Here is a 27,606-nt window from a genome sequence, read left to right as displayed (position 1 = left end):
TGGTTTGGGATGAGTTGGACCGCAGAGTGACAGAAAAGCAGCCAACAAGTGCTCAGCATATGTGGGAACTCCTTCAAGACTGTTGGAAAAGCATTCCTGTCACGCCCTGGCCTTAGTTATCTTTGTTTTCTTTATTATTTTGGTTAGGCCAGGGTGTGACATGGGTGATTTATTGTGTTTCGTCTTGTCTAGGGGTTTTATTAGATTAATGGGGTTGTGTTCAGTTTAGTTGTCTAGGTAAGTCTATGGTTGCCTAGAGTGGTTCTCAATCAGAGGCAGGTGTTTATCGTTGTCTCTGATTGGGAACCATATTTAGGCAGCCATATTCTTTGGGTATTTTGTGGGTGATTGTTTCTTGTCTTTGTGTTTACTGCACCAGATAGGGCTGTTGTATTTTGATAGATTACATAAAATCCTTGAAAGATAACAAAATTCTGGTAATTTATTGGTAGACATCGAAAGGTTCCAGTAATATACCCTCCCTTTATAACCCTAGTTATGTGTTCAGGGTTGTTGTTTGACCCCTACTTTATTCTTGGAGAAGGAATTTCTGATGATCCCATCAGAAATGTGCAGCGTATAGACTTTTGAAGACCTTACTGTGTTGTGTAAGAGTAGGCTATTGACGCAGGGAGGTTGATTTTAACACTATAAACCTCACATTTCAAATACAAGATATAAGGAAGTACTTGCATTGCTCTTTGTGTTCATCCTGTGCCCACATTAAAAACTCCTCAATAAAACCCTGTCAGCTATCCTTATATGAAGGGACACATCGCAAAAGGAGATCTTTTTTTTTCATCCAGAGTTCATTTTTAATAGAAGGCCTATCTGAAGCAATCTAGTCATATCTGACATCATAAACATTGATACCCCATTTGGGGATAAAAATTGCAAGTATTGGTTTACACTCAAGTGTATGCAGAGCAGAAGGAAAGACTGTTAACCATGACAACCTTGCCAGTGAGTAAACACAAGGGTGAGCACTCTTGAGGAAATGGTGTCCTAGGAGAGGAATGTCATATATGACAGGCACTTGACCACACAGCTAGGTTACAGCTCATCTCCCTATCAACATATTAGCTCCAGCATTTGCGCATGGCTAGTTATGAAACGGAGCTCTATACATGCAGGATAAGTTGTTGTTTTGGGTCAAATGCCTTCAGTGACTGACACGGTATTTTGGCCAAATACTGGACCGATCACCCATTTGTGTTGACATAACAGCCGTCTCCAGAAAGATAAAGACTGGTTGCTCACAGGTTACACTGAGGAATTGAGAGCTTCTTCTTCTTCTTTTTCTATTTTTGTATTATTAAGCCATGTATTCTGCCCTCATATAACTGTCTGTTTGTGTTGTCATCAAGTAGTAAGAAAGGTTTTCCTTATTGAATCAAATTTGAGACAAACTGTAAAACTGTCAAAAAATAATAATAATAATATTAAATGCAAGAAATTACATTTATTTATCATTTTCATTTATTTCTCTTGTTTAGGCGATCAAAAATAAATTCATATTTTTCTCAATAATTCACACATCGTTTTTACAGACCCTGACAAGTTCTTGATAAATAAGTACAAAATACATTGGTATTACCACAATAAATATCATAATAAATATATTAGTTAAGTCTTTACAATTACAAAAAGCAAAGAAATGCAAATAAGTCAACATATAGTCTATGGAAATACTGTGATGTTACAGTCCCTGATGAAATAGAAGTCACCTACTACAGTTGAGTAAGACCCAACCAGGGTTGTCAAAACATTATGCAACAAAACAGGTCTCTCAATAAATGGCAAGGCTACACAAAATCCTAGATCTGTGACATACACAGATGGCGTACTAGCACCTTCTCACTTTTGTCACAGATGTGTTAAAATATGAGTCCAAAAATAATAAGTCCAAAAATAATATGAAAAACTGTCCTTACACAAAGAATTTGGCAAAAGTTTAAAAAAAGAAGAAGTGTAAAGCTTTGGTTAAATGCTACAGAGAGACTAGTCTCCCAATACCTAGTTTAAAGTGCATATCACAGTGAGAGAATGTGTTGTTGTCATTTTCCAAGTCACATTGATGGTTTGAATAGTTCTTGGTATACACATGAATACCAACAGTATAAACAGACCTGACAAACAGTTCTGTCAGCTTACTAAATGGAGGGGAGTCTTTTGTTTCAAATGATCATATATTAAAAGGACTAATCGAAGTAAGGCTACTAGGTCCTTCTCATATTGATTGAGACAGGTAAAGCTACTTAAAACGTTTGTTACTATCAACCATCAAGGTCATTTTTAAAGAAAGCAATTAATGGAAGACAAGATGAAAAGATAAATGAAAATATACATAATTATAAAAAATATACAGATTTTGATAGAAGTTTGAGTACCAAATAAATGTCACTAATATAAATAAACAGTATAAAGTGTTGATGCGCATCATATTGATAGGATTTCTGATTTGTGTAAGCAGAACCTTCACAATTGATCAAGGTTCGGGTGTTGGATTGTCTCTATGTGGTTTGGGTTTCCTAGTCAGAGAGTGACAGACGCGCAAAGACGGTGAGGCGCTTGTTGCCAGCCCCATCAAATGTGGGGGACTCTGAACCGCTGGTGCTGCCTGTGCTGGTGTAACTATCCCGATCTGAGAGGGAATCTTCAGAAGAGAAGCGGTGGAGGTTTTGCTGGGTGATGTAGACGTTGTTGCGGTCCTCCATAGCGTACGATTTGTTCAGAGTGTCTGGGAAGTTATTTCCGTGGCCACAAACGCAGCGTGAGGGCTTCTGTGGCTCAACTATCATAGGGATGTTGTGGATGTCACCAACACTGGGTCGGCTCTGACAAAACTGAAATGTGTCGCGTTGGGTGTCATTGAACACTGGGGAGAGAATGTCCGCAGGGGGTGGTGACACCGAGGGCGCACGGGTGAAGCCAAGGGGGTCGTGGAGCGCAGGGGGAGGAGAGCTGCGTGATCCCATGAATCCTGCGAAACTGACGCTCTGACGGAGCTGACGTGGGCTCTGATCAGCAAGTGCTTGGTTGTGGAACTTTTGGGTTAAGGGGGTGAGCTTCTCTTCATGAATGAAGTGACAGCGGGCTCCATATGGGCAGTAGCCAAAGTTGTAAAAGGTGCGGCAGGCCTCCGTTTTGTATTTTGGGTGCCTGTACAAACCACGCAGCTCAGGCTCTCCATGGGCAAACTGACACTTGCTCCCATATTTACAGCTGCCGTTCTCCTGGAAACTACGGCACAGTTCGGTCTTGTAACGGTTGGAAGGGAGAGGTGTCGGGTTGTTCAGTGGGGGAAATCCAGGCGGTGGAGGCACTTCATCCAGGGTCTTCAATTTACCGAAGGAGAGTACACTGGATTCGGTCAGACTCATGGAGCGATCAGGTCTGAAGGAAACCTGTGGTTGACTTGGAGCCATCTTGCTCCAAATGTCAAGTGGCCAGGGGGTATCATCGTTCAATTGCTCAGAGCTTAGACTATGGCTCTTTGGTGAGAAGAACGAAGTTGAACGGTTGAGACGAGGTACCATCGGTTGAATTTGTTTCTGGGTGAATGGTTCATCTAAACCCAGATTGATCAGATTCTGTGGAGAGAAATATAACAGTCAATAAATCACGTTATAACCATATAATAGCCTACTCACGAAGCAGAATTGTAGCATATGCTCTGCTCCTCAGAAGCTTAATCGTTAAATATGTTTTGTGAATATTTCAACATGTAATCAAAGTTGAAAGTAGCCAACAACTAATAAAATAGTCTAATTGTGTGTTTTTTTACGCACCAAATGCATAACCATAGCTTATACTACTGATCTGAACATACATATAACCCCAGTGAATAAAACTTACCCTCGTGATAATATCGTCGATCATATCTGACATGCTTCTATGTATTCTTGTCCGTTGAAAAGTTTTAGTTCGCCTGTCACTTTCAGCTGCAAGACACGGGCGATTGCGCTGCGCTGTTACTGCAGGACTAGCCCTTTTTATAGTTTATTTCTGGCGGCAGGCGGGGTTTCCTGTGCTATCTTCCCGGACACCACTCCCGTAAAGTTTCATACACAGCAACCAGGGTTTGTCGTAAAGCCATGTTTTTGTATTTTTAAATAGCTGTGAAATGTTTCAGTTTCCCCAACATTCAAACATGAACGCATCATATAGACTAGTGCTACATAATACGCCCACAAGTAGTGACCCACTTGTTCATTATTTTCCTATGTTCATTCGATTTTAAGTTACGATGACGACTAGTTTTGGGATAGTAGGCTATGATTAACTACTTCGTTCCTGGACACATTTCCCCCCAAGGCTGTTACCAGAATCACCCCAGACTTTTTCCTTATTGGTTTCTATGCGTGAGACCTGCTCTCTGTTTTTAATTATGTCTTTAATAATATATTTTCCAGTCTTTACTTTCATTTCCCAACAGTTATAGGCTAGCCATCAAAGGAGAGAGAGATAGTTATTTATATACCCTTAGGCTATAGGAATATATATATGCCAATGTGCATTATTTAAAGTCAATGTTTTCAATCGCACCTTCAGACAATTACGCTCACATTTTGGCACAAAACAGACATGGTCAATTTCATGTAGCCTAGATTTAGTTGGAGACCGGATGGTGGTCATGTAGACTATAGATCTAACAAGGTGGCCTAAAATGTATCTGTGTTTCCATCTGTATGTCCATTTTCATGACAATGTCATGACAGGTGATATGAATCCATTTAGGCAATGACTTTAGTATGATCTTACTGTAACAAATAACATTATCCAGTAATCAGTCTAGACTTGAAACACAGGGTTTATCAGGATACGGTTTAGTGTCTATTTGCGATATCATGTAGGGTTTGCTAAGTCATGTGTGTGGTACCATGACAAGGCTCAGTAAGTATTTTTTTTCTCTATCTGTGTTACTGGTAGCCCAATGGTAAACAGACAATGTGATTACTAATCCCTCGATAGCAGGAAACTCTTGGATAATGACAATATGTTTCTGTTTCTGCTATTTAACCATCAATGAAACCATGGGTCTATCCCTTGCCTGACATAGCACTGTTCACACGCGTGAGAAACGCATCTGAATTTGTGTGGCTAAATAAGTCATTTTGGCATTAACTCAGCAGCTAACTACCATTTTCTAACACCAATAAAGTAGGTGCAACAATGGCCCGATTTTAAAGTGTGGAATAATCCACTCTGCCTTGATTAGTAGACTACATTCTGAGAGTATTTTGTACATTAGTTGTGCTACACTTGCTCATGTAAATAGTGTCAAGTTGAAGAAGTTGAGAGGGTTTAAAAACATATCCAGTCAAAATATTTCCAGGGACAGTGTCCCATGGATCAACTGGCCTATGTTGAGTTGATCTACAGTTCTTAGAGGTGACTGTATCTCTATTTGTCATGTGGGTTTGTTGTCACACAGTTCATAAGTCTAACAAGGAAGTGCGATAGAAAGTCACATATTTACTTTGAAATGCTTACACTTGGATGTGCGTTGAGCTCTTTCAATTGAGTCATTTGATTGCCAAACTACCTAATGGCAGAAGGAACACTGTTTTAACTATTCAATGTTTGAGGTAACTGCTCATTTCACTTGGACCCTATCACTCCCTCAAAATGCTTATACATTGACTTCAGCACCGTTGTTGCTGAATAGTGTTTTTGTATAATCTGGTTGTGTCCTAAACTCTATAGCCTATATTTAACTCAGTATTAAGGTTGTATTATGGAGACAATGTGAGGGGAAATGGGTGCAGAGACTGGCCTAACATGATGTTTAGTAACGGCTGTATACATATTCCTGTAAGCCAACTCCTCATTGCCTATATAGCCAAGGGGTGGATGTGGAACTGAAACACAAACTTGAGGCAGAAACACTCTTATGTCCCTCCCTTCCCAAGACATATTATGTCAGTTTCCCACCTTAGTGGTCACAGTGTACCTTTCCTTTACATTAATGTCACCTTAGTGGTCACAGTGTACCTTTCCTTTACATTATATCCCAACAGCAGTGGGACGTGTCCATCAGGGGCCTTGAAAAGCTCAAGTTTCATTAATTGCAGGCAGCATAACTCCCGGCCACAGAAGCAGGTAGGGCAGGCATGCCTAGTCATGTCCAGTTAAAAATAACCCCAAGCTTCCACTACCTTGTCAAATTTGGCTGGAAATTATATTTAAAAAAAGGTTCATGAGAAATTGAAAATCTTTCCCTTTTTTTCTATTTAGTTTCCCAATCCACTTCTTTAGTTTCTCAAACTGTGAAGTGGTGTGCATCTTTTCTCCAAGTTTATTTTCTTCCCCTTTCCCAAGAGTATGGAAAGTTGCTCCTGGTGAGTTGGGGAGGGGCGCGGCATACTTGCTCATACACACGCGCTCACACAAATATACATGCTAGCTAAGCCCCAAGGGACATTCTATAGTGCGCAACAATGTGCGATACGCCAAGCTTTCCATTGGGGCTTTCCAGTCTTAGCAAAGGTACAGTTTATACACTATAGACATCCCAATAGGCATGTTTAGGCAGGAACCCCCTTATGAACACTCATGGTGATATGTGCACAGGGTGGGGAGGTTATTACAAAAACGTATGCAAAACAAAATCTGACATAATTGAAATTGATACATTTTATAAAGCACCTTTTATAGCTTGTATTAGCAGCCCAACAACATGTGAAAATAGATGAGTAAAAGCAAAACTATAAATGTAACTCCATGTAAATGCATTACAGAAATCACATTTTGTGCATTGTGGATTGTTACTGAAAATCACGTATGCCATGTCCTTTGTCCCAATTTCCACAAATCATTAACCCACACAATCATTCACCGATACCACTTATGGTAAGTGACCTGGGAGTGACTCAAATGGCCCAGTTATCAAATGTCTCAGCTAAACTCACTGTTTTTATGCTGCAGTTATCTTATTGTTGACAAAATTGTCAGCTCATAGTGAGCTGCTCTTATTGTAACTCCTCTCAATGCTGCTCAAGACATAAATAAGTGAAGGGTTGTGTCCAGACACATCTGTGTTCAGCACTGTCAATAGACTCAACACCTAAATCCAAATTTTTTATTTTTCTTGTACATTAGTCAGTATTTACAGTGCCTTCAGAAAGTATTCGCACCCCTTGACTTTTTCTACATTTTGTTGTGTTGCAGCCTGAATTTAAAATGTATTAAATTGAGATTTTGTGTCACTGGCCTACACACAAAACCTCATAATGTCAAAGTGGAATTATGTTTTTAGAAATATTTACAAATTCATAAAAAATGAAAAGCTGAAATGTCTTGAGTCAACAAAATGTGAATATTTAATATTCATAGTCTTTGTTATGGCAAGCCTACATAAGTTCAGGAGTAAAAATATGCTTAACAAGTCACATAATAAGTTGCATGGACTCACTCTGTGTACAATAATAGTGTTTAACATGATTTTTGAATGACTACCACATCTCTGTACCCCACACATACAATTACCTATAAGGTCCCTCAGTCAAGCAGTGAATTTCAAACACAGATTCAACCTCAGAGACTAGGGATGTTTTCCAATGCCTCGCAAAGTAGGGCACCTATTGGTAGATGGCAAAAAAAAGCAGACCTTGAATATCCCTTTGAGCATCGTGAAGTTATTAATTACACTTTAGATGGTGTATCAATACACCCCATCACTACAAAGATACAGGTGTCCTTCCTAATTCAGTTGCTGGAGAGGAAGGCAACCATGAGGCCAATGGTGGACAATAAAACAGTTAGAGTTCAATGGCTGTGATAGGTGAAAACTGAGGATGGATCATACTATTCTACTAACATACTAACCTAAATGACAGTGAAAATAATGAAGCCTGTACAGAATACAAATATTCCATAACATGCATCCTGTTTGCAATAAAGCAACATCCAACACAACACATCACTGAGTACCACTCTTTATAATTTCAAGCATGGTGGTGACTGCATCAAACATAAACGGAAACGGAATAGAGCTAAGCACAGGCTAAACCTGGTTCAAGAAAACCCGGTTCAGTCTGCTTTCCAATAAACACTGGCAGACATATTCACCTTTCAGCAGGACAATAACCTAAAACACAAGGCCAAATATATTCTGTAGTCGCTGACCAAGAGGACGTTGAATGTTCCTGAGTGGCCTAGTTATAGTTTTGACTTAAATCGGCTTGAAAAATCTATGGCAAGACTTGAAAATGGCTTTCTAGCAATGATCAACAACCAACTGGACAGAGTTTAAATCATTTTTAAAAGAATAACAGGTGTGAAAAGCTCTTAGAGACTTACCCAGAAATGCTCACTGCTGGAATCGCTGCCAAAGGTGATTGGAGCATGTATTGACTCAGTGTGAATACTGAATACTGAATATGAATGAGATATTTGTGAATTTAGTTTTCAATACATTTGCTAAAATATATAAAAACAAGTTTTCACTGTCATTAATGGGGTAGTGTGTGTAGATGGGTGTGAGAAAATAAATCAATTTGATCCATTTAGAATTCAGCCTGTAACACAAAATGTGGAATAAGTCAAAGGGTAGGAATACCTTCTGAAGACACTGTACACATAACAGAATCCCTCCACCCTCACCCCTCCCATTACCCCGAATGACATACTTAAGTTTTAACTGAATGATTGTGGACCATAACTTCCACTCAAATGGAAATGTACTCCTTACTTGTTGTGTGTATGTACTGACCTTAATGTGTAACTGATAGATGTGCACACACACACCACATGTTAATGTTTGTAAGTGTGCAAGTACAGTACCAGTCAAAAGTTTGGACACACCTACTCATTCCAGGGTTTTTCTTATGTTGTGCTATTTTCTACATTGTAGAATAATAGTGAAGACATAAAACTATGAAATAACACATATAGCAACCAAAAAAAGTGTTAAATGAAAATATGTTATATTTGAGATTCTTCAAAATAGCCACCCTTTGCCTTGATGACAGCTTTGCACACTCTTGGCATTCTCTCAAGCAGCTTCATGAGGTATTCACCTGGAATGCATTTCAATTAACCGGTGTGCCTTGTTTAAAGTTCATTTGTGGAATTTCTTTCCTTCTTAATGGGTTCGAGCGAATCAGTTGTCTTGTGATAAGGTATGGGTGGTATACAGAAGATAGCCCTAGTTGGTAAAATACCAAGTCCATATTATGGCAAGAACAGCTCAAATAAGCAAAGTGAAACGACAGGCCATCATTACTTGAAGACATGAAGATTAGTCAATACTAAAGGGTACCAATAAGAAGAAGAGACTTGCTTGGTCCAAGAAACAGGAGCAATGGACATTAGACCGGTGGAAATCTGTCCTTTAGTCTGATGAGTGCAATTTGAGATTTTTGGTTCCAACCGCCGTGTCTTTGTGAGATGCAGAGCAGGTGAACGGATGTTCTCCGCATGTGTGATTCCCACCGTGAAGCATGGAGCAGGAGGTGTGATGGGGTGGGTATGCTTCGCTGGTGACACTGTCAGTGATTTATTTAGAATTCAAGGCACACATAACCACCACAGAATTCTGCAGCGATACTCCATCCCATCTGCTTTGGGTTTAGTGGGACTATCATTTGTTTTTCAACAGGACAATGACCCAACACACCTCCAGGCTGTGTAAGGGCAATTTGACCAAGAAGCAGAGTGATGGTGTGGTGCATCAGATGACCTGGCCTCCACAATCATCCGACCTCAACCCAATTGAGATGGTTTGGGATGAGTCGTACCGCAGAGTGACGGAAAAGCAGCCATCAAGTGCTCTGCATATGTGGGAACTCCTTCAAGATAGTTGGAAAAGCATTCCAGGTGAAGCTGGTTGAGAGAATGCCAAGAGTTTGCAAAGCTGTCATCAAGGCAAAGGATGTCTACTTTAAAAAATATATATTTTTAGTTGGTTACTACATGATTCCATATGTGTTATTTAATAGTTTTGATGTCTTCACTATTATTCTACTATGTAGATAATAGTCCAGATGAAGAAAAACCCTTGAATGAGTAGGTGTTCTAAAACTTTTGACTGGTACTGTATCTCTCGCTTAAACTGACAGAGTTGTAGGGGGATATATATGTTTTTTTGCTAATTAGATTTCCGAGGGGGTGCAGACATCGACCTTTGCTAATGGAGGCTTCTGACTGGTACTGTATGTATATTGTAAAGTCAATTGTCTGTTATGTCTTTTTCGTTATATGTCGGACCCCAGTAAGACTAGCTGTTGCTAATGGGGATCCTAATAAATCGAATCCAAATCCAAAGTATTCCCTTTTTATTACCCTCCAAGCTCTCCATGGTTGTTTCCCCCCATTTTTCATACTCTTGTCTGCTTGGTTTCAGTTTCATCAGGGCACTTGAATATGAGTCAGTTGCACCACATACTCTTCTCATTGGGGATGACCTTACAGGAGGAGGACAGAGGGCATCGACTGACTCGGCTGCTGCAGTTGGTCACGAGCCCATATTTACAGACCTTTTACAAGGGAAAGTACCTTCCTTTCCTGCTCGCATTACATTACTAACAGTGAGTCTCCCCCCTTAGAAACACAGTGGCTCTTATTTTGTCAAGAGGTGTTTCCGTGTTCTATTCCTTTGTTTGAAATCAGTGTGTCTTTGTGAAATAGGTGTATATGAGGACTTGTGCTGTATAGTAGGCCTATGTGCTGTACCGTAGCTACGTATTGCTCTGCATTGACTATAATGTTTGTATGATAACCGTTTTCCTCTATTGCCTTTGTATGTTTTCCCTTAGCCTATTGGATTTGTTCTGACAAACTCACTGGGTAACTTGTCCGTGAGGTTAATCTCCCTGAGTTCAAAAGTTCAGTTTGAAATGCTTTTTAAAAGATTTGCTTTTGGGAGAAAAAACCCCCCGAAATTGGGTAATACTTTGGTACATGATGTTTTCCAGGTATGTCTGTTTCCTAGAATTACCTCAGCGAGTCAAAGCAGTAGCTTACTCTAGCGGTCCTCAGAGGGATTGCATTTGTGCCACTCTGTTTTCGCTATGGAGGTGCAGTTTTTACACTTCCCTTCGAAACACATTTTGGCGGTGTGAAATATTCCCTGAGGAACAAACATGGCCTTATATATGGAATACCACCCCTTGTCTTTCACATACTGGCTCTGTGAGTTGATGCTACCTCCCTTCTATTTACGCAACCCCTCTTGAACACAGCACTGTCTACCGCACCTGGAAAACCTGAATGGATGTCAATACACATAGGCTACTGTGCCCTGTCTCCCTGTTATAGAAAAAATGGTCTATCAATGAATATCAAAACCGAGACACATAACCCACTTGCTTTGTGCCAGTTAATATGTGGATGCTTGTTTGTCAATCCAAGCATAAAACCGTATTCCTTAACTTTTCTATGCACCTGTCACTGAATATAGTGGCCCAGCGTGCAGTGACAACACCTCGCAGTGACAACACCCCCGCAGTGCCAATGATGCTGTCCTTTATTGTCCATCGCAGTAAAATTTCTGACGCACTATTTTCACACTGAGCAGAGGTCTGAAATGGGATCATTAGCCTGTCGGAGAAAGAATGCTGTGGAATATTGTCCCAGGAATTGTACCACAATTCAGGTTCACTCAAGGTTCAAGATTGCGTGGAAAACTAGATAGTCTTTGAAGAATCCAGCATGTTGAATTACAGATATTTGAGGCTTGACATGTCAGTGTGGCACTTCCCTTCTCAATACAGTCTTTACAAATACCACTGCTTTACATGTGTGACGTGATCACATGACATGTAGCCACATTTTGACCACACGTGTGGCATCGCACATGGAAGGCAGTGTCATTCTATGATAATATTCAAAATGGTGGATGGTGACATCATCTCAGATTTGACCATTTGTGGGAGGGATAATTAAATAAATACAAATACAAGAAAGGCCTTTATGATTCCAATAATAAGTTCAGCACTGTCTTGTGAAGTGGCTATTTGGATCATTATTTCAATTCTTGTCTCGTTATAGGTGTAACTAAAGGCAGTGCTAGTCTGTTCTTTTTAATAACTTGGATGATCCTAGGTCCTAATGGCCAGGCGCCGTGGGAATGATTGAGCCATCCCCTCACAGGCAAGTGTGGTATGGCAGTCAAAGCTGAGTGCAGAATCTGCCAGTCCTGAGATAGGTCGGAAGTCCCACTCACTCTGCAGCAGCACAGCTCTCATAGTCTCTCTCTGTCCCTCTCTCTCTCATGCTCTCTCTCACTCAGTATAAAGTAGGGAACATTATTGTCAGTGAACCATGTAGCTGTGTCCAGAGTGGGGACGCCTTGTGACAAAGGGGTCAGACACTGCCAGGAGACAGTTCCTATGGTGCAATGTTTTTTTTCTCATCCGTGTGAAATAGTTATGTTCTGAAAAGTTGTGTATTTTTAAGTGTATCTATTCATAACATGCAATAGGCTTTCAAACCTAACCTCTGTGAGAGCTCTTTGGGCTATGGCCAAGCACACACACTCCCTTTTCTGAGTTCTTCCATGTTTCAATCATAGCTGTACTCATGGTCAGGTGCCGTACTGCTGGATGATAGCTGTGCGGATGTGGACCCACTTAGTGTTCTGTAAGACTATAGCTGTGTTCGAATTACTCATACTAACCGCACTCACTGTACTATTTGTGACGTAAATTGAGTCTAAAGTATGCTTATTGGTCATAGTATGGATATAGTTAGTATGCTATAAGTTCCCGGATGTTGACACTATTTCCGTACTTTTAGGGCACATAATGCAATTCTTCTGAAAATGGGAGTGGCTTCACATAATTTTCAGATTTGAAGAAAATGATGGGAAATATGTAGCCGAAGTCCAACGAGAGCTTCATCCAATTCATTGCATTAACTAATTGGGAAAAATTTTAAGAAAATGTTGAGCAATGTAATAAAGTAATGACTTTTCAAATAGGCAACCTTTACATGTTATGTTGGCTGACAATTTGTTAGCTATGCTATTCTTACGCAACACATAGCATATCATTACAGCAGTATGCAACGTTATCGTCATGTTAGCTAGCTACCTAAAGTTAGTTGGCTAATAATACATCAAACTTGTCAATATATTAACTATATGCTATATAACTAACTATCCAATGTTTATTTACTTGATTATTCCCATAATTCTTTAGCTTAGCTAAGTGGTGTAGTCGTGCGTTCTCAATTAACATGGTGTTTTTGGAAATTCCCTCTGGCTATACTTCAATTTCAGAGATGGCCGGTGTCAGGAAACCTTGGCAAAAAGTGTAATTAAATTGTTGCCAGCAGCACTGTTACAGTCACCAATGCTCTGGATAACATGAAACCTGCCTAACCAGCTCTTCTAGGGCAAGTAAAATGGTCAGTTAGGCGTTTTCTCATTTGTATCTGGAAGTAGCTAGCAAGCTAGCCAACATTAGCCAGTTAGCTTGGGTGCTTGACTGCCATTGTAAGATCAGAATGCTCGAAACAACCCTATTCCTCAGCCAGAGCGTTCAGTGTGCGCTCTGAACGCTCCAAGAGCTAAATGTTCTGAATTTACAAACAGACAAACTGACAATGCTCTGAATTTACAAATGCCCCGAGCGCACTCTGAGCGCCCTCTGGCACTCCAGTTTGAATTTCAGAACACACGCCAAGTCGGAAAACGTCTAGCTAGTCATTTGTTATGCTAACTTGCTAGCAAGAGGTTGCATAGCAACAGCATCAATTTCCGGTAGACAGGCGAAGCGCTAGGACGCTTTACAGTATACTTAAACGAACAAACAGTATATAGAATAGTATGTAGTATATACTCATTAAGTATGTAGTATACAGTATGTTAGTATGGGTATTTGACCACAGTTTATGACTCAGCCTTACACCCCTTTTTGAGGTGTTTTATGCAAAAAATAGTAATACCTCTGTCATCCTTGGTCACACCTATGAAAATAGTACATTTCCTCAAGATTAGGTTTCAAACGTCATGACCAGTTTTGTTCAGTTTCAGTAATATCAATGGAGTTTCAGTGTTGGATTGGTTTTCATGTGGTTCTTTGACAGGCTTGAAGTTATGAATACTCTGTGTATTAGCACATATAGCATATACTATTCCCTATGGGCCGTGCTTATTTGAACTCCCCTCTGTAATTTATCTCCATGTCAACACCCCTTCCAGTCGCTGTATTTTTCGCCCTCTCATTGTCTCTCTCTTTTCAAACCTTCTGCGAGTCTCTCCCTGGTTCTTCAGTAATATGAGAATCTGAAGTTGTAATATGCTTTCTCACTTTTCTTTCTTCCCAATCCTCTTTGCCCTCTTTATCATATTTCTACATTTTTTTTCCCCTCTCAAGGAAGTGGGGCCAGCGCTGCCTAGCAGGAGGTTGAGGGGTGGGAGAGACGGGAAGCAGAAGAAGGAAAATGAAACCAAACGTCCTGAATGCTCTCATAGTGGTTGCGCAACACCAGATTTTTGTTTTTTTCTCTGGTCTAGTGGAGAAAAAGGAAAGCAGATGAGTGCTATTGGGAATCCAAGGGAGGCAGCTTCCCCTAAATGTTTCATAACACCAGCAGTGCTTGTAAATCCTGTATAGGGAAACACAGGCAAGTGAACTCAATTGAGATGGGAAATAAAATAAAGGGAGAACGGAGTGTGTTCCAAAACCTTTGATCTGTCCATTAACTGCCATTGCTATGGGAGGATAGCATTATTTTATGAGAGGTAAAGAAACATTTTGTCATACTGGAAGGGGAGGAAAGTAAAGAAAAGGGCAAGAGATAGTTAGAAGGAGAGGGGGATAGAGATGGAGGGAGGGAGTGGGCGTGTCTGCCATGCGTCACACCAGGCCTGATGTGCAGGCGCTATCTCAGCACAATCCCGCCTGTCAACATTCCCCATTCCACTGATAACAGGCCCTACTTCACTCGCTCACTCACTCGCTCACTCGCTCACTCACTCACTCACTCACAATCAATCAAGAGTCTGCTCTTTTAAAATAAAGAAGTATTTCCATGTATGGTAGGGGAGGCTAAATGTGCAGGGTAAAGTTTGATGTGTGAGGAGAGCGTTTCTGGGATTTGTGCTGCTGGTTCTTCTCTGTATATCATGTTGAATAATGTCCGACACTCTGGTGCCTGACTCAGGCCATTCATCAGCCATGTCTGATGGGAAAAATGTGGAAATATCATAAATGATCATAATACCATTAATCAGAACAGCAGTAGTAAATACCAATGGTTGTGTGGACACGTTGAGCTGTGTTTTCCCATAACATAACTTCCCCATACTTTTATGTAAAGGTCATGTATGCAGTAGTCACGTTTAAAGCGGGGAATATTTTAGATATTCAAATTGAAGCACAGTGGATTTGAAAACGCCACACCTCATTGGTGTATCCCTTTCACCAATCAGATCTGAAGCCGCCTCTTTGTCAGGTGGCGTCTCCCTATGAATGTTCTCTCACATAAAAGTAGGCCAAAGGTACAGTGCAACACCTTTCCGATATCTCACACGCCGTCTTGTATGTCTCCTAGGTCCTAGGTGCGTATGTGTGTTCCCCCTATTAAAAGTCTGTGTAGTTCCTCTGTCTCCTGAAGGAAGCTTCTCCCTGCTGCCGGTGCTCTCACGTATGCTCTGTATTTGCCACCATGGCACTATTGACACTCACAGCAGAAAGAAGTGAAAGGCTAAGCAATAACAGCAAATGTGTGCACATAGACACAAATACTTACACACGTCCACACACACACACACACACACACACACACACACACGCACATGCACAGTCCCTCAGGCTTTTAAAGGGAACCTTGTGATGTGGGTGAAAACATTGAAGAGGTGTGAAGGAGGTTACTGTTTGTTGTGTAGATGTCATAAACGCTGGATCATGTTCATGTTTTGCTTGTCAAGGCCTATATTCTGTATATACCAGTGGAGGCACCTCAGAGGAGGAAGGGGAGGACCATTCTCCTTAGTGAATTTCAGAAAAAAAAGTTATACTATTTTGATAAAACGACTAAAACGCACTGTTTTGCAATGAAGGTCATGTACTGTAGCCTCAACAGCAATCTCTGGGGTAGCTCCATGGTGTAGCCGGAGGACACCTAGTTTCCGTCCTTCTCTGGGTACGTTGACTTCAATACAAAACCTAGGAGGCTCAGGGTTCTCACCCCCTTCCATAGACACACAGTAATAACTTCCAGAGGGGATCCTCCAACCTATCAGAGGTCTTGCAGTATAAACTGACATGTTGTCATTCCAATCAAAGGATCAGACAAAGAATCTACTACTGAAAGCATAAGCTACTGCTAGCTAGCACTGGAGTGCAACAAATATGGTGAGTAGTTGACTCAAAGTGAGAGAAGGACAATAGTTGAACAGTTTTGAAGAAATTAATTCATAAGACAATGAAGTAATGATTACACCCTATATCAGCTAGATGCAGGCAAGAGTGTTCAAGGTGCTATTGAATGTGTCACTGTTTGGATTACTCAAATTTTTCTCTCAACCTGTTGTAACAACCTCATGATAGGTATAGGGAACATTTGAGTATCATGTAGGAGCCTAAACCTATTGATGTTACATTGAGCTGGGTGAATGGAATATGAATGACAGTCATCCAATATGCTGTAATGGAAATAAGGCCATGCTCATTAAGCATCATTAAGCATCCTTCCTCATCTTAAACGGCACTGACCGCCTCTGTAACTTATTATAACTGAAACATTTACATTCAGCTGACATTGTCCCTCAATTGCAATACCTTGATTTAAGAGCAGGTTAATTTAGAACCTAACCCGATCCAATTCCATGCATAAGCATTTCCCTTCATCGAAACCTGGTTCCAGTCCACTCCTCTTATCCATCTACCAGTGACTCCTACCCTCCATGCCCATGGACGTGACTGTTGATCCATGATTGTGAAGTGTATTGCTCAAATATTGCTCTGTGAAATGCACTCTGCCCTCAAAAGGCATAGCTGTGGATTTATGTCAAATAAAATGATATAATATTGTATTTGTCACATGCGCCAAATCTTTTCAGACTCTCGAGGGGGAATATACGTTTTTGAGCCCTTTACGACTGTCTTTGTGTGCTTGATCACGTTGAGGGAGAGGTTGTTATCCTGGTACCACACTGCCAGGTCTCTGACCTCCTCCTTATAGGCTGTCTCATCATTGTCGGTGATCATGCCTACCACTGTTATGCCGTCTGCAAACGTAATGATGTTGATGGAGTTGTGCTTGACCATGCAGTCATGGGTTAACAGGGAGTAATGAGGGGACTGAGCACGCACCCCTGAGGGGCCCCCGTGTTGAGGATCAGCACGGGGGGAGCAGCCCGTCAGGAAGTCCAGAGGGAGGTGTTTAGTCCCATTGAGTTTTGAGGGCACTATGGTGTTGAACGCTGAGCTGTAGTCAATAAATAGAATTCCCAACTTTTGTCCAGGTGGGAAAGGGCAGTGTGGAGTGCAATAGAGAGTGCAATAGAGATTGCGTCATCAGTGGATCTATTGGGGCGGTATGCAAATTGGAGTGGGTCTAGGGTTTCTGGGATAATAGTGTTGATGTGAGTCATGACCAGCCTTTCACAGCACTTCATGGCTACCGACGTGAGTGCTACGGGTTGGTAGTAATTTAGGCAGGTTACCTTGGTGTTCCTGGGCATAGGGACTATGGTGGTCTGCTTGAAACATGTTGGTATTACAGACAGATGAAGACACTTGCCAGTTGGTCAGTGCATGCTCGGAGTACACATCCTGGTTATTCCGCTGGCCCTGCAGCCTTGTGAATGTTGACCTGTTTAAAGGTCTTATTCACATCGGCTATGGAGAAGGTGATCACACAGTCGTCTAGAACAGGTGGTGCTCTGATGCACGCTTCAGTGTTGCTTGCCTCAAAGCGTGCATAGAAGTAATTTAGCTCGTCTGGTAGGCTTCTCTCACTGGGCAGCTCGCAGCTGTGCTTCCCGTTGTAGTCCGTGTAGTAGGTTTGAATCTTAGTCCTGTATTGAAGCTTTGCCTGTTTGATGGTTCATCGGAGGGCATTGCAGGATTTCTTATAAGCATCCGGGTTAGAGTCCCGCTCCTTGAAAGCGGCTGCTCTACCCTTTAGCTCAGTGAGGATGTTGCCTGTAATCCACGGCTTCTGGTTGGGGCATGCACATACAGTCACTGTGGGGAGTGTCAGGCCTGGTGTATGTTCAGATTCAGGGGCCTACACATCAAAGCAGGTCACTGGTGTCTTTTTATCACTACATCAAACCTCTCACTGAATGTGCCTCTTTTTTTTAAAGGGGAGGCTTAATCTGAGCAATAATCCACACATCAAACATCCCGGGCCACGTGCGTGAGACCTTCGACCCTGGGATTATTTCTGACGAAATCCGTTTTAAGAAGGCAAACCTCCACAGTCAGTCCGATTGTTTTGGCCGTGCTTTGGTTTGACGTGGTTATGTGAGAGTGAAATCTCCTGAATCAGAACCAACACTCCGGCCTCCTGTATCCCGAATCTTGCCAAGCCATCCGAATGGAAGGCTGGAGAGGAACGGAAAAGGGACATATGATCACCTCCATCTAGGACAAGGGTGGATTCATGGACACTTGAGTCAGTTCTACGTTATCAGAGAAGTTCATGTCATGGCACACAAGGAAGAAATACATCTGACCGCTCGGGAGGATTTAGTTTTGAGCTCCTCTTAAAGTTTGTGAGGATTTAAAAGGGGAGTTATCAGGGCCAGGAAAGGTAATAAGCAAGAGGCCAAAGAGTATCAGAGTAATGCTGTGACGCAGGCTGCAGTTGTGTAAATGGGTGATATCTGCATAATTAATCCCTCAGTTTTCACAGGCCAATCTCTGTTGTTTTGGATGGCAAACAACAGTACTAGAATTTAGGAGCTCTGATTTTTTACATTTCATTTTAATTTTGTATTATTTTGTATTATTATTATTATTTTTTTTAAGCCTGTCACATCTGTGAATGTGGAATGTGTTTTGTTGGTTGATTGAAAAACAAGAAAACTTTAAATTGAAAAAAAGAAAGGGGAATGGAAAATGTCTGTTATCTTCCACCTATGGAAATTTTCTGAATTGTCACAAAATCTAAAACTTTCTTTGTCTTGATATGTAGGTCATATCTTTCTAAGGTGAGCTTCAAAATGCCCAGGTTGAAGTGTGTGGGTCGTGGACTTTTTCAACTTTCCCTTAACACCATATAGCATTGTACCATCTGACATACAAAGGAATTGCTTTTTCAAGTGACAACTTAATAAAGTGTATTTATTATTTATTAGATGACCAATGTGTCATCTTTTGATCAAAACCTTACTTGACATTCGATTTAAGAATGATTATCTAACCAAGTTGAAGTGTGAAGTTTTATGTCTTTGTATCAGTTGTTGGAACAGGAGTGTGAAAACATCTAGAAGGGATATTGAGGTGTGTCGTCCATTGCGCAAGAACCATAATTTAGCCATCACTCTTATCCAGAGCGACTTACAGTTAGGGCTTTTCATCTTAAGATAGCTAGGTGGGACAACCACACATCACAGTCATAGTAAGTACATTTTTCCTCAAAGTAGCTATCAGCAAAGTCAAAGTTAGTAAAGGGAAAAGGTAAAGTGCGAGTGTTAGTTCACGAAAGGCTTTTTTTTGGGGGGGGGGGGGGGGGGGGGGCTGTGGAATTAAGATACTCTTCGAAGAGGTAGGGTTTCACATGTTTTCGGAAGATGAGCAGGGACTGTCTTAGCTTCAGGGGGAAGTTGGTTCCACCATTGGGGTTGTGCCAAGAGACCAGAGGTGGCAGAACGGAGTTCTCGGGTTGGGGTGTAGGGTTTGAGCATAGCCTGAAGGTAGGGATTGGCAATTCCTCTTGCTGCCCCGTAGGAAAGTTGTGGATGCGAGTTTCGGCTGGAAGCCAGTGGAGTGTGCTGAGGGATGGGGTGACATGGAAGAACTTGGGAACGTGGAACACCAGGTGGGATGCAGCATTCTGAATAAGCTGAAGGGGCTTGATGGCACAAGCAGGGAGGCCAGCCAACAGCAAATTGCAGTAGTCCAGACTGGAGATGACAAGTGCCTGGATTAGGACCTGTGTCGCTTCCTGTGTGAAGTAGGGTCGAGTCACTGTTTTGATGTTTTCAGAGAATGACAGGGTGTTGTCCAGGGTCATGACAAGGTTCTTTGCACACTGGGAAGGTTGACAACCATGATGGCGAGGTCTTAGAGCTGACTGGCCTTCCCCGGGAGGAAGAGCAGCTCTGTCTTGTCGAGGTTGAGCTTGAGGTGGTGGGCCAACATCCAAGCAGAGATATTTGCCAGACATGCAGAGATGTGTGTCGCGACCTGGGTGTCAGAAGTGGGAAGTGGGAAAGGAGAAAAGTATTTGAGTGTCATCCGCATAACAATGATAGGAGAGACCATGTAAGGATATGATGGAGGAAAGATATTTTATGATGTCACATAGCAGGTGCAACCTGTTTCTGTTGGTAGCAGGCAGGAAGTCAGACAGTGTGCAGATAGAGAGAGAGAGAGAAAAAAAAGGATGTTTCTTGTTGTTTGGCAATTTTGTACATTTTAATGAGCTGTAAGAAAAGTGAAAAGATCTGATAATTCAAATCATGATGCATTGAAATTGGTATGTGTGCCGAGTTGGCTAATTTAGGTTAGAAATGTTTTCTGACACATCTTCTCGGCTTTATACTGGTCTGGTACAAACTCATTAAGAATTATTGAGAGAAAGGTTATAGGCCTACTAAACAATCTTAGCAATGAAATGTCACTAGAAACAGTTGTAGCCTGAACTTGGGCCAACTAGGGAAGTGACTCATGGCATACTTTGAGGTCAACCAAAAATCATTTGTTGGGCAATGGACAATTAGCTTTGGAAATAAATGCATTGCATTTTGTCCCCTTATCAGGTTTCCTGTGTTTTGGCGGGCAGAGGAGATGGCAGACAGATAGAGGCTTCTCCTTTCCTCACTCCTCGTCTCTCAGTGGGGTCCGTTTGGGGTCTTAGTCACCGGGGTGTGAATCAGAGGCCGTGTTTGCATCGAACACAGTGACTCACCCTGCTGCTTTAAATCACAGGAATGCCCGCAATGCTGCAAGATGGCTGCCTCTGGGCTGGTGCCATACGGACTCCAGCTGAAAGAGAGGTTTGACTCCCTCACTGCCAGAGAATTCCCCCCTCTGCCCTTCTCCTTATCCCACTTCAGTCATACCGATTTGGTACACCATTTTAAACAGGTTGATTTAATGTCTTCAGAAGAACATAGCTTTGACTGATGCTTGTGTTTAACCCAGAGTTCCTTGCATAGTTTTGAGGTTGATAATAACCTGCATACGAACAAATGTTTAGCTTTTTTCACTTAATCACTCACTCACTCACTCACTTCGGTCTTTTTTTTAACAACCTATTGACCTCTTAATGTTATGACAGTAAAACCCTATTTGTAAGCCTATATCTGTTGGCTCAGAATGCAAAGTACCCCAAATGTTGTAGAAATGTACACAGTAGTGTTAGTGTTACGTACAGTATTAGCAATAGTGTAATAAGGGCTTTTATTTCCTAAGAAAAATAATGACAAAGTCACACACACAATACTAATTCAATTGATGTGTATGTTAGGTATAGTTATGTACCTTCACTCGTCAGTCAAATGCATAACAATACTGTATCACTTTTTGTTAAGATCATCAAGCCATTCATACTGAGAGAGCTTTTATGAGAGGTCCCTCTTAAATGGAGGAAGTGGTCTGGGGAATGTTTCTGATTTTTCTTGGAGTATCCTTTTCTGTATGAAATGCAGTCCAGCAACTGGAGATGCTAGGAGACGTCGCGAAGAGGGCCCTGTCAAACAATTGGCAGATGCTGGGAGAGGAGGCGGATCAAGACCCTAGGCATGGGCCTACCGCATGGAGGGGTATGGTAGTGGGCTAAAGGCTTGGGCTTTGGCCTACTGGAGGTGTATGATAGTGAGCAAAAGGCTTAGGACTGGGCCTATGGAGGGTGTGGTGGTGGGCCAAATATTTTGGCTTGTGCTGATGTGTGGTAGTAATGGAGGTAACAATTCAGTCTTACTTTTCTGTAATTTATGCCATTAGTGATTAGTACGGAAATGAAATACAAGTGTTTATTATTCAATTCTTAGCTGATTTTAACAAAGGGGCAAACATGAAGCTTAGTCAAACCTAAGGTAAGTCTGTTCAAATAATAATCTGCTGTACAAATTGTGTGGTTACCAACTTTGCGTACGTTACTTGTATTTTAAATGTGTATTTATACATTTGTCTTAAACATTTGCCGTATTTGAAAGCGGCCACACAGAGGTTCCTGGTTTCTATTGTATTTGTAAATTCAGCATATTGTCTGTTTGAGTTGTCTTGGTGATACGGTGAGAAGGGTGTACACTTGTTGTTACTAGAGACCAAGTCATAACACGCTTCATTACTAGTTCCTCAATCAGCAAAACCTCAAAGCAAACAAAACACCTGTCAACGCCTAATGACCAATGAGATGAAACTGTAACGTGATGCTCGCCATAAAATATGGAATGCTTCTCATACATTATTACATTTTCCATTAGGATATATAAAAGGTGGACCGGATAATTGAAATTATAGAGAACATTTAATGCTGACGCAAGTTTTGGGATTTACTTTGGCAAAATAAATTTGCTTTCAGAAGCCATGTGCCAACATATTGACACCACCCACATCCTTTTTAATCAGTATTGCTTTTTATAATATATGAATGTGCATAATTACACGTTACACTATTTAGCCAAAGTACATACTCTGGGGGTATGGATTTCGATTCTGTCCATCTACCACGGCACCGAAACTCTGTCAAAAACCCTGAAAGTTTCCCTTTCCCCAGAGACCATATCACAGTTCATTCCTCCGGCTGAAACCTCAGGCCATATGTTGAAAATGTCACCAGGGAGGTACCGTTCAAACCATGCTATTCTGCGCCCCCACCCACGCTATCCTCAGCACTTATCATGAAGAACTATGAAGAGCCTAGAACTAAAGCAAAACGTCTGTCTTCCTAGATCAGTGAGGAGGAAGGTGAGAGCTGCATTCCTGCCCTGTGGAGGTGAGGTCCATGGGAGGAAAGATCTACTCCTCGATTGGTGGGTTTTCTTTTCAATCCAATTTGCCCAGAGCACAAGCCAGCCAGTGTAGCTAAGACTACATCCCCAGGTTTCTAAGAACTCTGACAACAATTCCAAGGAAGAGAGATTAACACACTTGCTTGTAAGAACACACACTAATTAACCAGACATCTTTTTGTGATTCTTAGGTTCCCAAAGCCTACAAATGACTGGCAGTTGAACGTCGTATGATGAAATCAAAGGGGGTGGGTGATCTCTTTTCAACCTGACAAATGTTTCTTCACAAGTTCTACACTTTGTTGTCACTGGATATACATTAGAAGCTTTATTGGCAAAAACATCCAGAAACATACCACTGCTAATGTTGACTCAGTCTACCAGTGTTTTGGCATTGATGAGTGTGACTGTAATGTTTGATTTGAACAGGTAAATGTGAAACTCTTTTCAGCCTGTAGAGAGGCTTGCTTTTTATGTTGTGTCCATATTGTCTATTTTGTAAAATGCTCTATTTTTTTTCTAATAGGTCATGTGACACCATAATATATTTCTATTTTCATTTTTAGTTAAGCCTGGATGGAAGAACCCAAAGCTTGCATGTGTTTGTGACAAATCTTAATATCTCCACTATAACTACTTTTTGTTACTATCTACTGAATCACTGCTGTAAATCAGGTTGTCCGACACTCCTTGGCTTTGTCGTAACCATATTGCTTATTCTGCCTTTCAACAGTGCTTCTTTGTCAAATGTGCAATGTTGTTTTCTTTCTGCCTTTAACACAAACACCTAGGGAATTTGAGACATAAGGAAGTTATTTTGAAGGAATAATACACACAACGCGTGCGATCATCTAAGCATTTATTTTCCTGTTTTGATTGTCTGTGATGTTGTCTCGAACATTAAGACAATCCTTTTGTCTTCTTTTGTTCCCTCACAGATGAATCCGTCTGAAGTCCCGAATGCTGTGCCAAAACCACAGTGAAACAGAGTCACATGAGGTGGAATGAACATTGAGGCTTCGTCACAGGCCACAATGACTCAGACTTAGAGGACCCACTTACTTCCACACTCACCAATTTACCCACCCGCTAGCTCTGAGACAAACACTCATTCTTCTCCATACTCACAGCTATTTCTGCACATTCTGAGAACTTGGTTTACCGCTTCTCAAAAGTGCCACGTGTTGTACGGCAGAAGAAAGTGAATCTTGTTTTTGATGAGGATACAGGTTTATCCCGTTCCCACACGTGAAGAGTGAGAACAACATGAATGTGGTATTGGAACAGAGCCAATATCGGGCCTTTTTAAGCTCTTAAAGGGAAAAAATAGCCCGTGTGGTCAACCGAACCGCAAATATTTGCCTGGTGTGGTTTACTGTAGTCATCACAATTCTTTGGTGGCAAATGTAGTAGTTTTTCCCAATAACATTGTAAAATTTGAGAGATAACCTTTCATAATAAAAAACAGAAAACTGGACAGCATCTAACAGCATCCCAGACCGTTAATTGGCAATACAACTTGGCTCTGCTGCATGGTAGCTTAAGCAATGGTACACTTTTAGAAAAAAAAAGTTATTCGGCTGTCCCCATAGGAGAACCATTTTTGGTTCCTATGTTGAAAGGGTTCTACATAGAACACAAAAAGGTTACACCGGGAAACAAAAAATGTTCTTCAAAGGGATTTCCTATGGCAACAGCCGAAGAACCCTTTTAAGTTCTACCATAGCAACATTTTTTTAAGAGTGCACCACAAATCATGTTGCCACAAAGCTGATTGGTGGAACAAGGGTCAGTGTGACAGAGTTTTACTGTAGTCATCACAATTCTTTTCTGACAAATGAAGCCTTGTTTTTTCCATTTGCTATTAACAGTAAGACACACCTCTTCATCCTCAAAATTGATAGAGAACATTTTCATAACACAATGAAATAGGACACACTTGAGAAGTAATTGGTTATACAACACAGGGCACCTGATTGGTAGATTTATCTGTAGCGTCATAAATAATACCAAAAAAACCTCATACGATATCATCTGATTGGTGGAATAATGGCCAGTGTGAGTCCCTGGTTTACAGCCTTACCCCTAGGCGTGCGTTGTGCCAAGAGGCGGGATTGACTTATGGAGCTGTCTTTGATTGGGCAAGTCTCTGAGCTGGTGAAACGGGTTATACTGTCCCACAGCAAGGGCAGAACCCATCACAGAGTCATATTTTGAAGTCGGGGTGGGGCACAGGTAGGGACGAGGCCTCACATGACACAAAATCCACGGGACAACAATGTCAAAACAACCTGTCAAAATGCCTCAGTGATATAAGATCTAGAGTACTCCACCAAAACAATGATGAAACCATGCAGGTTTACTATATTATTCCAATGGAAAAGTTCACAAGTTTACAGAGAATATTTTCTTCATGTCATGTGTCACAATCGCATTCCTTGTCATACTATTGCAAATAGTGAACTCTATGACTGAGTTAAAATAGCTGTAAGGACCTATACTCCACTGAACCACAAACCGCTGACCTTCACACTGGTAATGTTTTCTCTCAGTGAAGAAAAATCCATGAAAAAATGGTCAGCATTACTGGAAAGAATTACTGTACGAATACTCCAGTGACTTGAAATTTGAAGCCAACCTGTTCACATAGATTCTTGTCTCAAGGCCCCTTACATAAGGCAACACATGATTGCATGGAAATGTTGAATAGTAAGGTCAGGTGAAATAATTACTAAACTTCTGTCTTTTTTTGGGGGTGACTGTGGTTTGTTCCATGTTCTGTCTTTGTCTGTTGTCTGTTCAGAAACCCACACCCTATTTTAAATAGCGCCACCCAGTTACCGATATTTAGAAAACTGGAAAGACAAGCTTAGCTTACCGTAGATCTTGCATTCCTAGACAGAAAAACTGTGTATATAAATAATGCTAAAATATTATACAAAACATCAACAACCTCTTTCCACAACAGACTGACTAGGTGAATCCAGGTGAAATCTATGATCCCTTATTGATGTCACATGTTTAATCCACTTCAACCAGTTTAAATGAAGGGGAGGGGACAGTTTAAAGAAGGATTTTTAAGCCTTGAGGCAATTGAGACATGGATTGTGTATGTGTGCCATTCATAGGGTGAAGGGACGACAAAAGATTGAAGTGCCTTTGAACGGGGTATGATAGTAGGTGACAGGCGCCCCGGTTTGTGTCAAGAACTGCAACCCTGCTGGGTTTTTCACGCTCAACAGTTTCCTGTGTGTATCAAGAATGGTCCACTACCCAAAGGACATCCAGCCAACTTGACACAACTGTGGGAAGCATTGGAGTCAACATGAGCCAGCATCTCTGTGGAACGCTTTCGACACCTTGTAGAGTCCATGCCCTGACGAATAGAGGCTGCTCTGAGAGAAAAAGGGGGTGCAACTAAATATTAGGAAGGTGTTCTTAATGTTTGGTGTACTCAGTGTCCGTCAGCCACAATACAAATGGGGACATACTAAACATCTGAGTGTGCACTAGCTGGTGCTTGGTTACAATGTTGACCGCCATTAGAACATTTTAATTCACCTTCTCTGCAGGCCGCATGTCTTAACTACATATCCGTCTCTCTCACTCTCCCTCTCACCCGTACACACACATACAACCTCACACATACTCATAGACGGACGTTCATACTTCGGAGCTTTAAAGTTTGAGCTTGTTGCCTCATGTAGCCTGCTGTGTGCAGTGTTTGTGTGTAACACGATGTAGGTGAGGGAAGAGCAGAGGCGGGTGGCTCTGCAGGTTGTTCAAGGAGCGGTTTGTGGTGTACGTCTCCCACAGCTGTGAGCTAGGAGGGTGTTGTTCACCATTCACTAGCTGAACCTCCTCACAACCCTTATTTGCCATCCTTTGGGGACAAACACAGCATTTTTTTCTGACTCTGTTTACCAGGCCTTCGGGCCAAGTGTTTGCAGAGTGAGTTTGTGTTTCTGCCTGTGAGTAATAACAGCCCTTGGATTTCTAAATGTGGCCATTATCACAGCTGGCTGAAAGGGGAGAGCTGTGGGCAGAGGGAGTTGGATGGGGGTGGGGGATTTTTTTTTTTTAACTAGTAAGTTTGGGTCAGAGCCCTGGATGTTGTGTTGGTTCATGCTAAATACATATTACACAATCAATAGTAGAGTAGATCTATAGTAGAAAGAGGAATAACATGGGAACAGGTTCTGAATGAAGTACCTGTTGTAATCACACAATAGAATCACAGGGGAAACCGTGTTAGTAAGGATGAGATACAGATTAGCAAAGGGCAGACAAAGGGGAAATAAAATGACTTAACTCGGTTAAAGATCAACTTCTCCTTATCGACAGTCATTTTTAGCTCATGGGTCAAATCAGTGAAGGAGGTTGACATACTTTAACCTTGACCATGAAACAATCATAGGACCTGAGTCATGTTTTTCCACAGGCTGAGGGAAAGAGACTCCCTGCAAGAAAGTTCTGTCTCAAAAAGGCTACATGGTTCTTGAAGCGTTTCCACCGGACTAATT

At 41.4% G+C, this 27,606-nt stretch overlaps 1 protein-coding gene and 1 long non-coding RNA gene across 2 annotated transcripts; one reads left to right on the top strand and one right to left on the bottom strand.

Annotated features, from left to right (window-relative positions):
• Nucleotides 1-1,437: 1,437 nt before the first annotated feature.
• Nucleotides 1,438-4,251, bottom strand: LOC109905446 (mRNA decay activator protein ZFP36). Its single transcript, XM_020502819.2, has 2 exons — nucleotides 3,859-4,251; nucleotides 1,438-3,593 (listed from the first exon to the last, which is right to left on the bottom strand). The coding sequence occupies exons 1-2, from the start codon at nucleotides 3,889-3,891 to the stop codon at nucleotides 2,532-2,534; spliced, it is 1,095 nt and encodes a 364-aa protein (XP_020358408.1). The 5' UTR covers nucleotides 3,892-4,251; the 3' UTR covers nucleotides 1,438-2,531.
• A 6,105-nt stretch (nucleotides 4,252-10,356) lies between these two features.
• LOC109905445 (uncharacterized) lies at nucleotides 10,357-24,565 on the top strand. Its single transcript, XR_002257272.2, has 4 exons — nucleotides 10,357-10,532; nucleotides 23,024-23,104; nucleotides 23,275-23,331; nucleotides 24,022-24,565. It is a non-coding gene; the product is annotated as an uncharacterized LOC109905445 (long non-coding RNA).
• The last annotated feature ends 3,041 nt before the right edge of the window (nucleotides 24,566-27,606 follow it).

Source organism: Oncorhynchus kisutch, linkage group LG15, assembly GCF_002021735.2.
Source record: "Oncorhynchus kisutch isolate 150728-3 linkage group LG15, Okis_V2, whole genome shotgun sequence".
NCBI classification, from domain to species: domain Eukaryota; kingdom Metazoa; phylum Chordata; class Actinopteri; order Salmoniformes; family Salmonidae; genus Oncorhynchus; species Oncorhynchus kisutch.
Note: the sequence above shows the minus strand (reverse complement) of the source record. Positions and strands in the feature narration are given on the sequence as shown.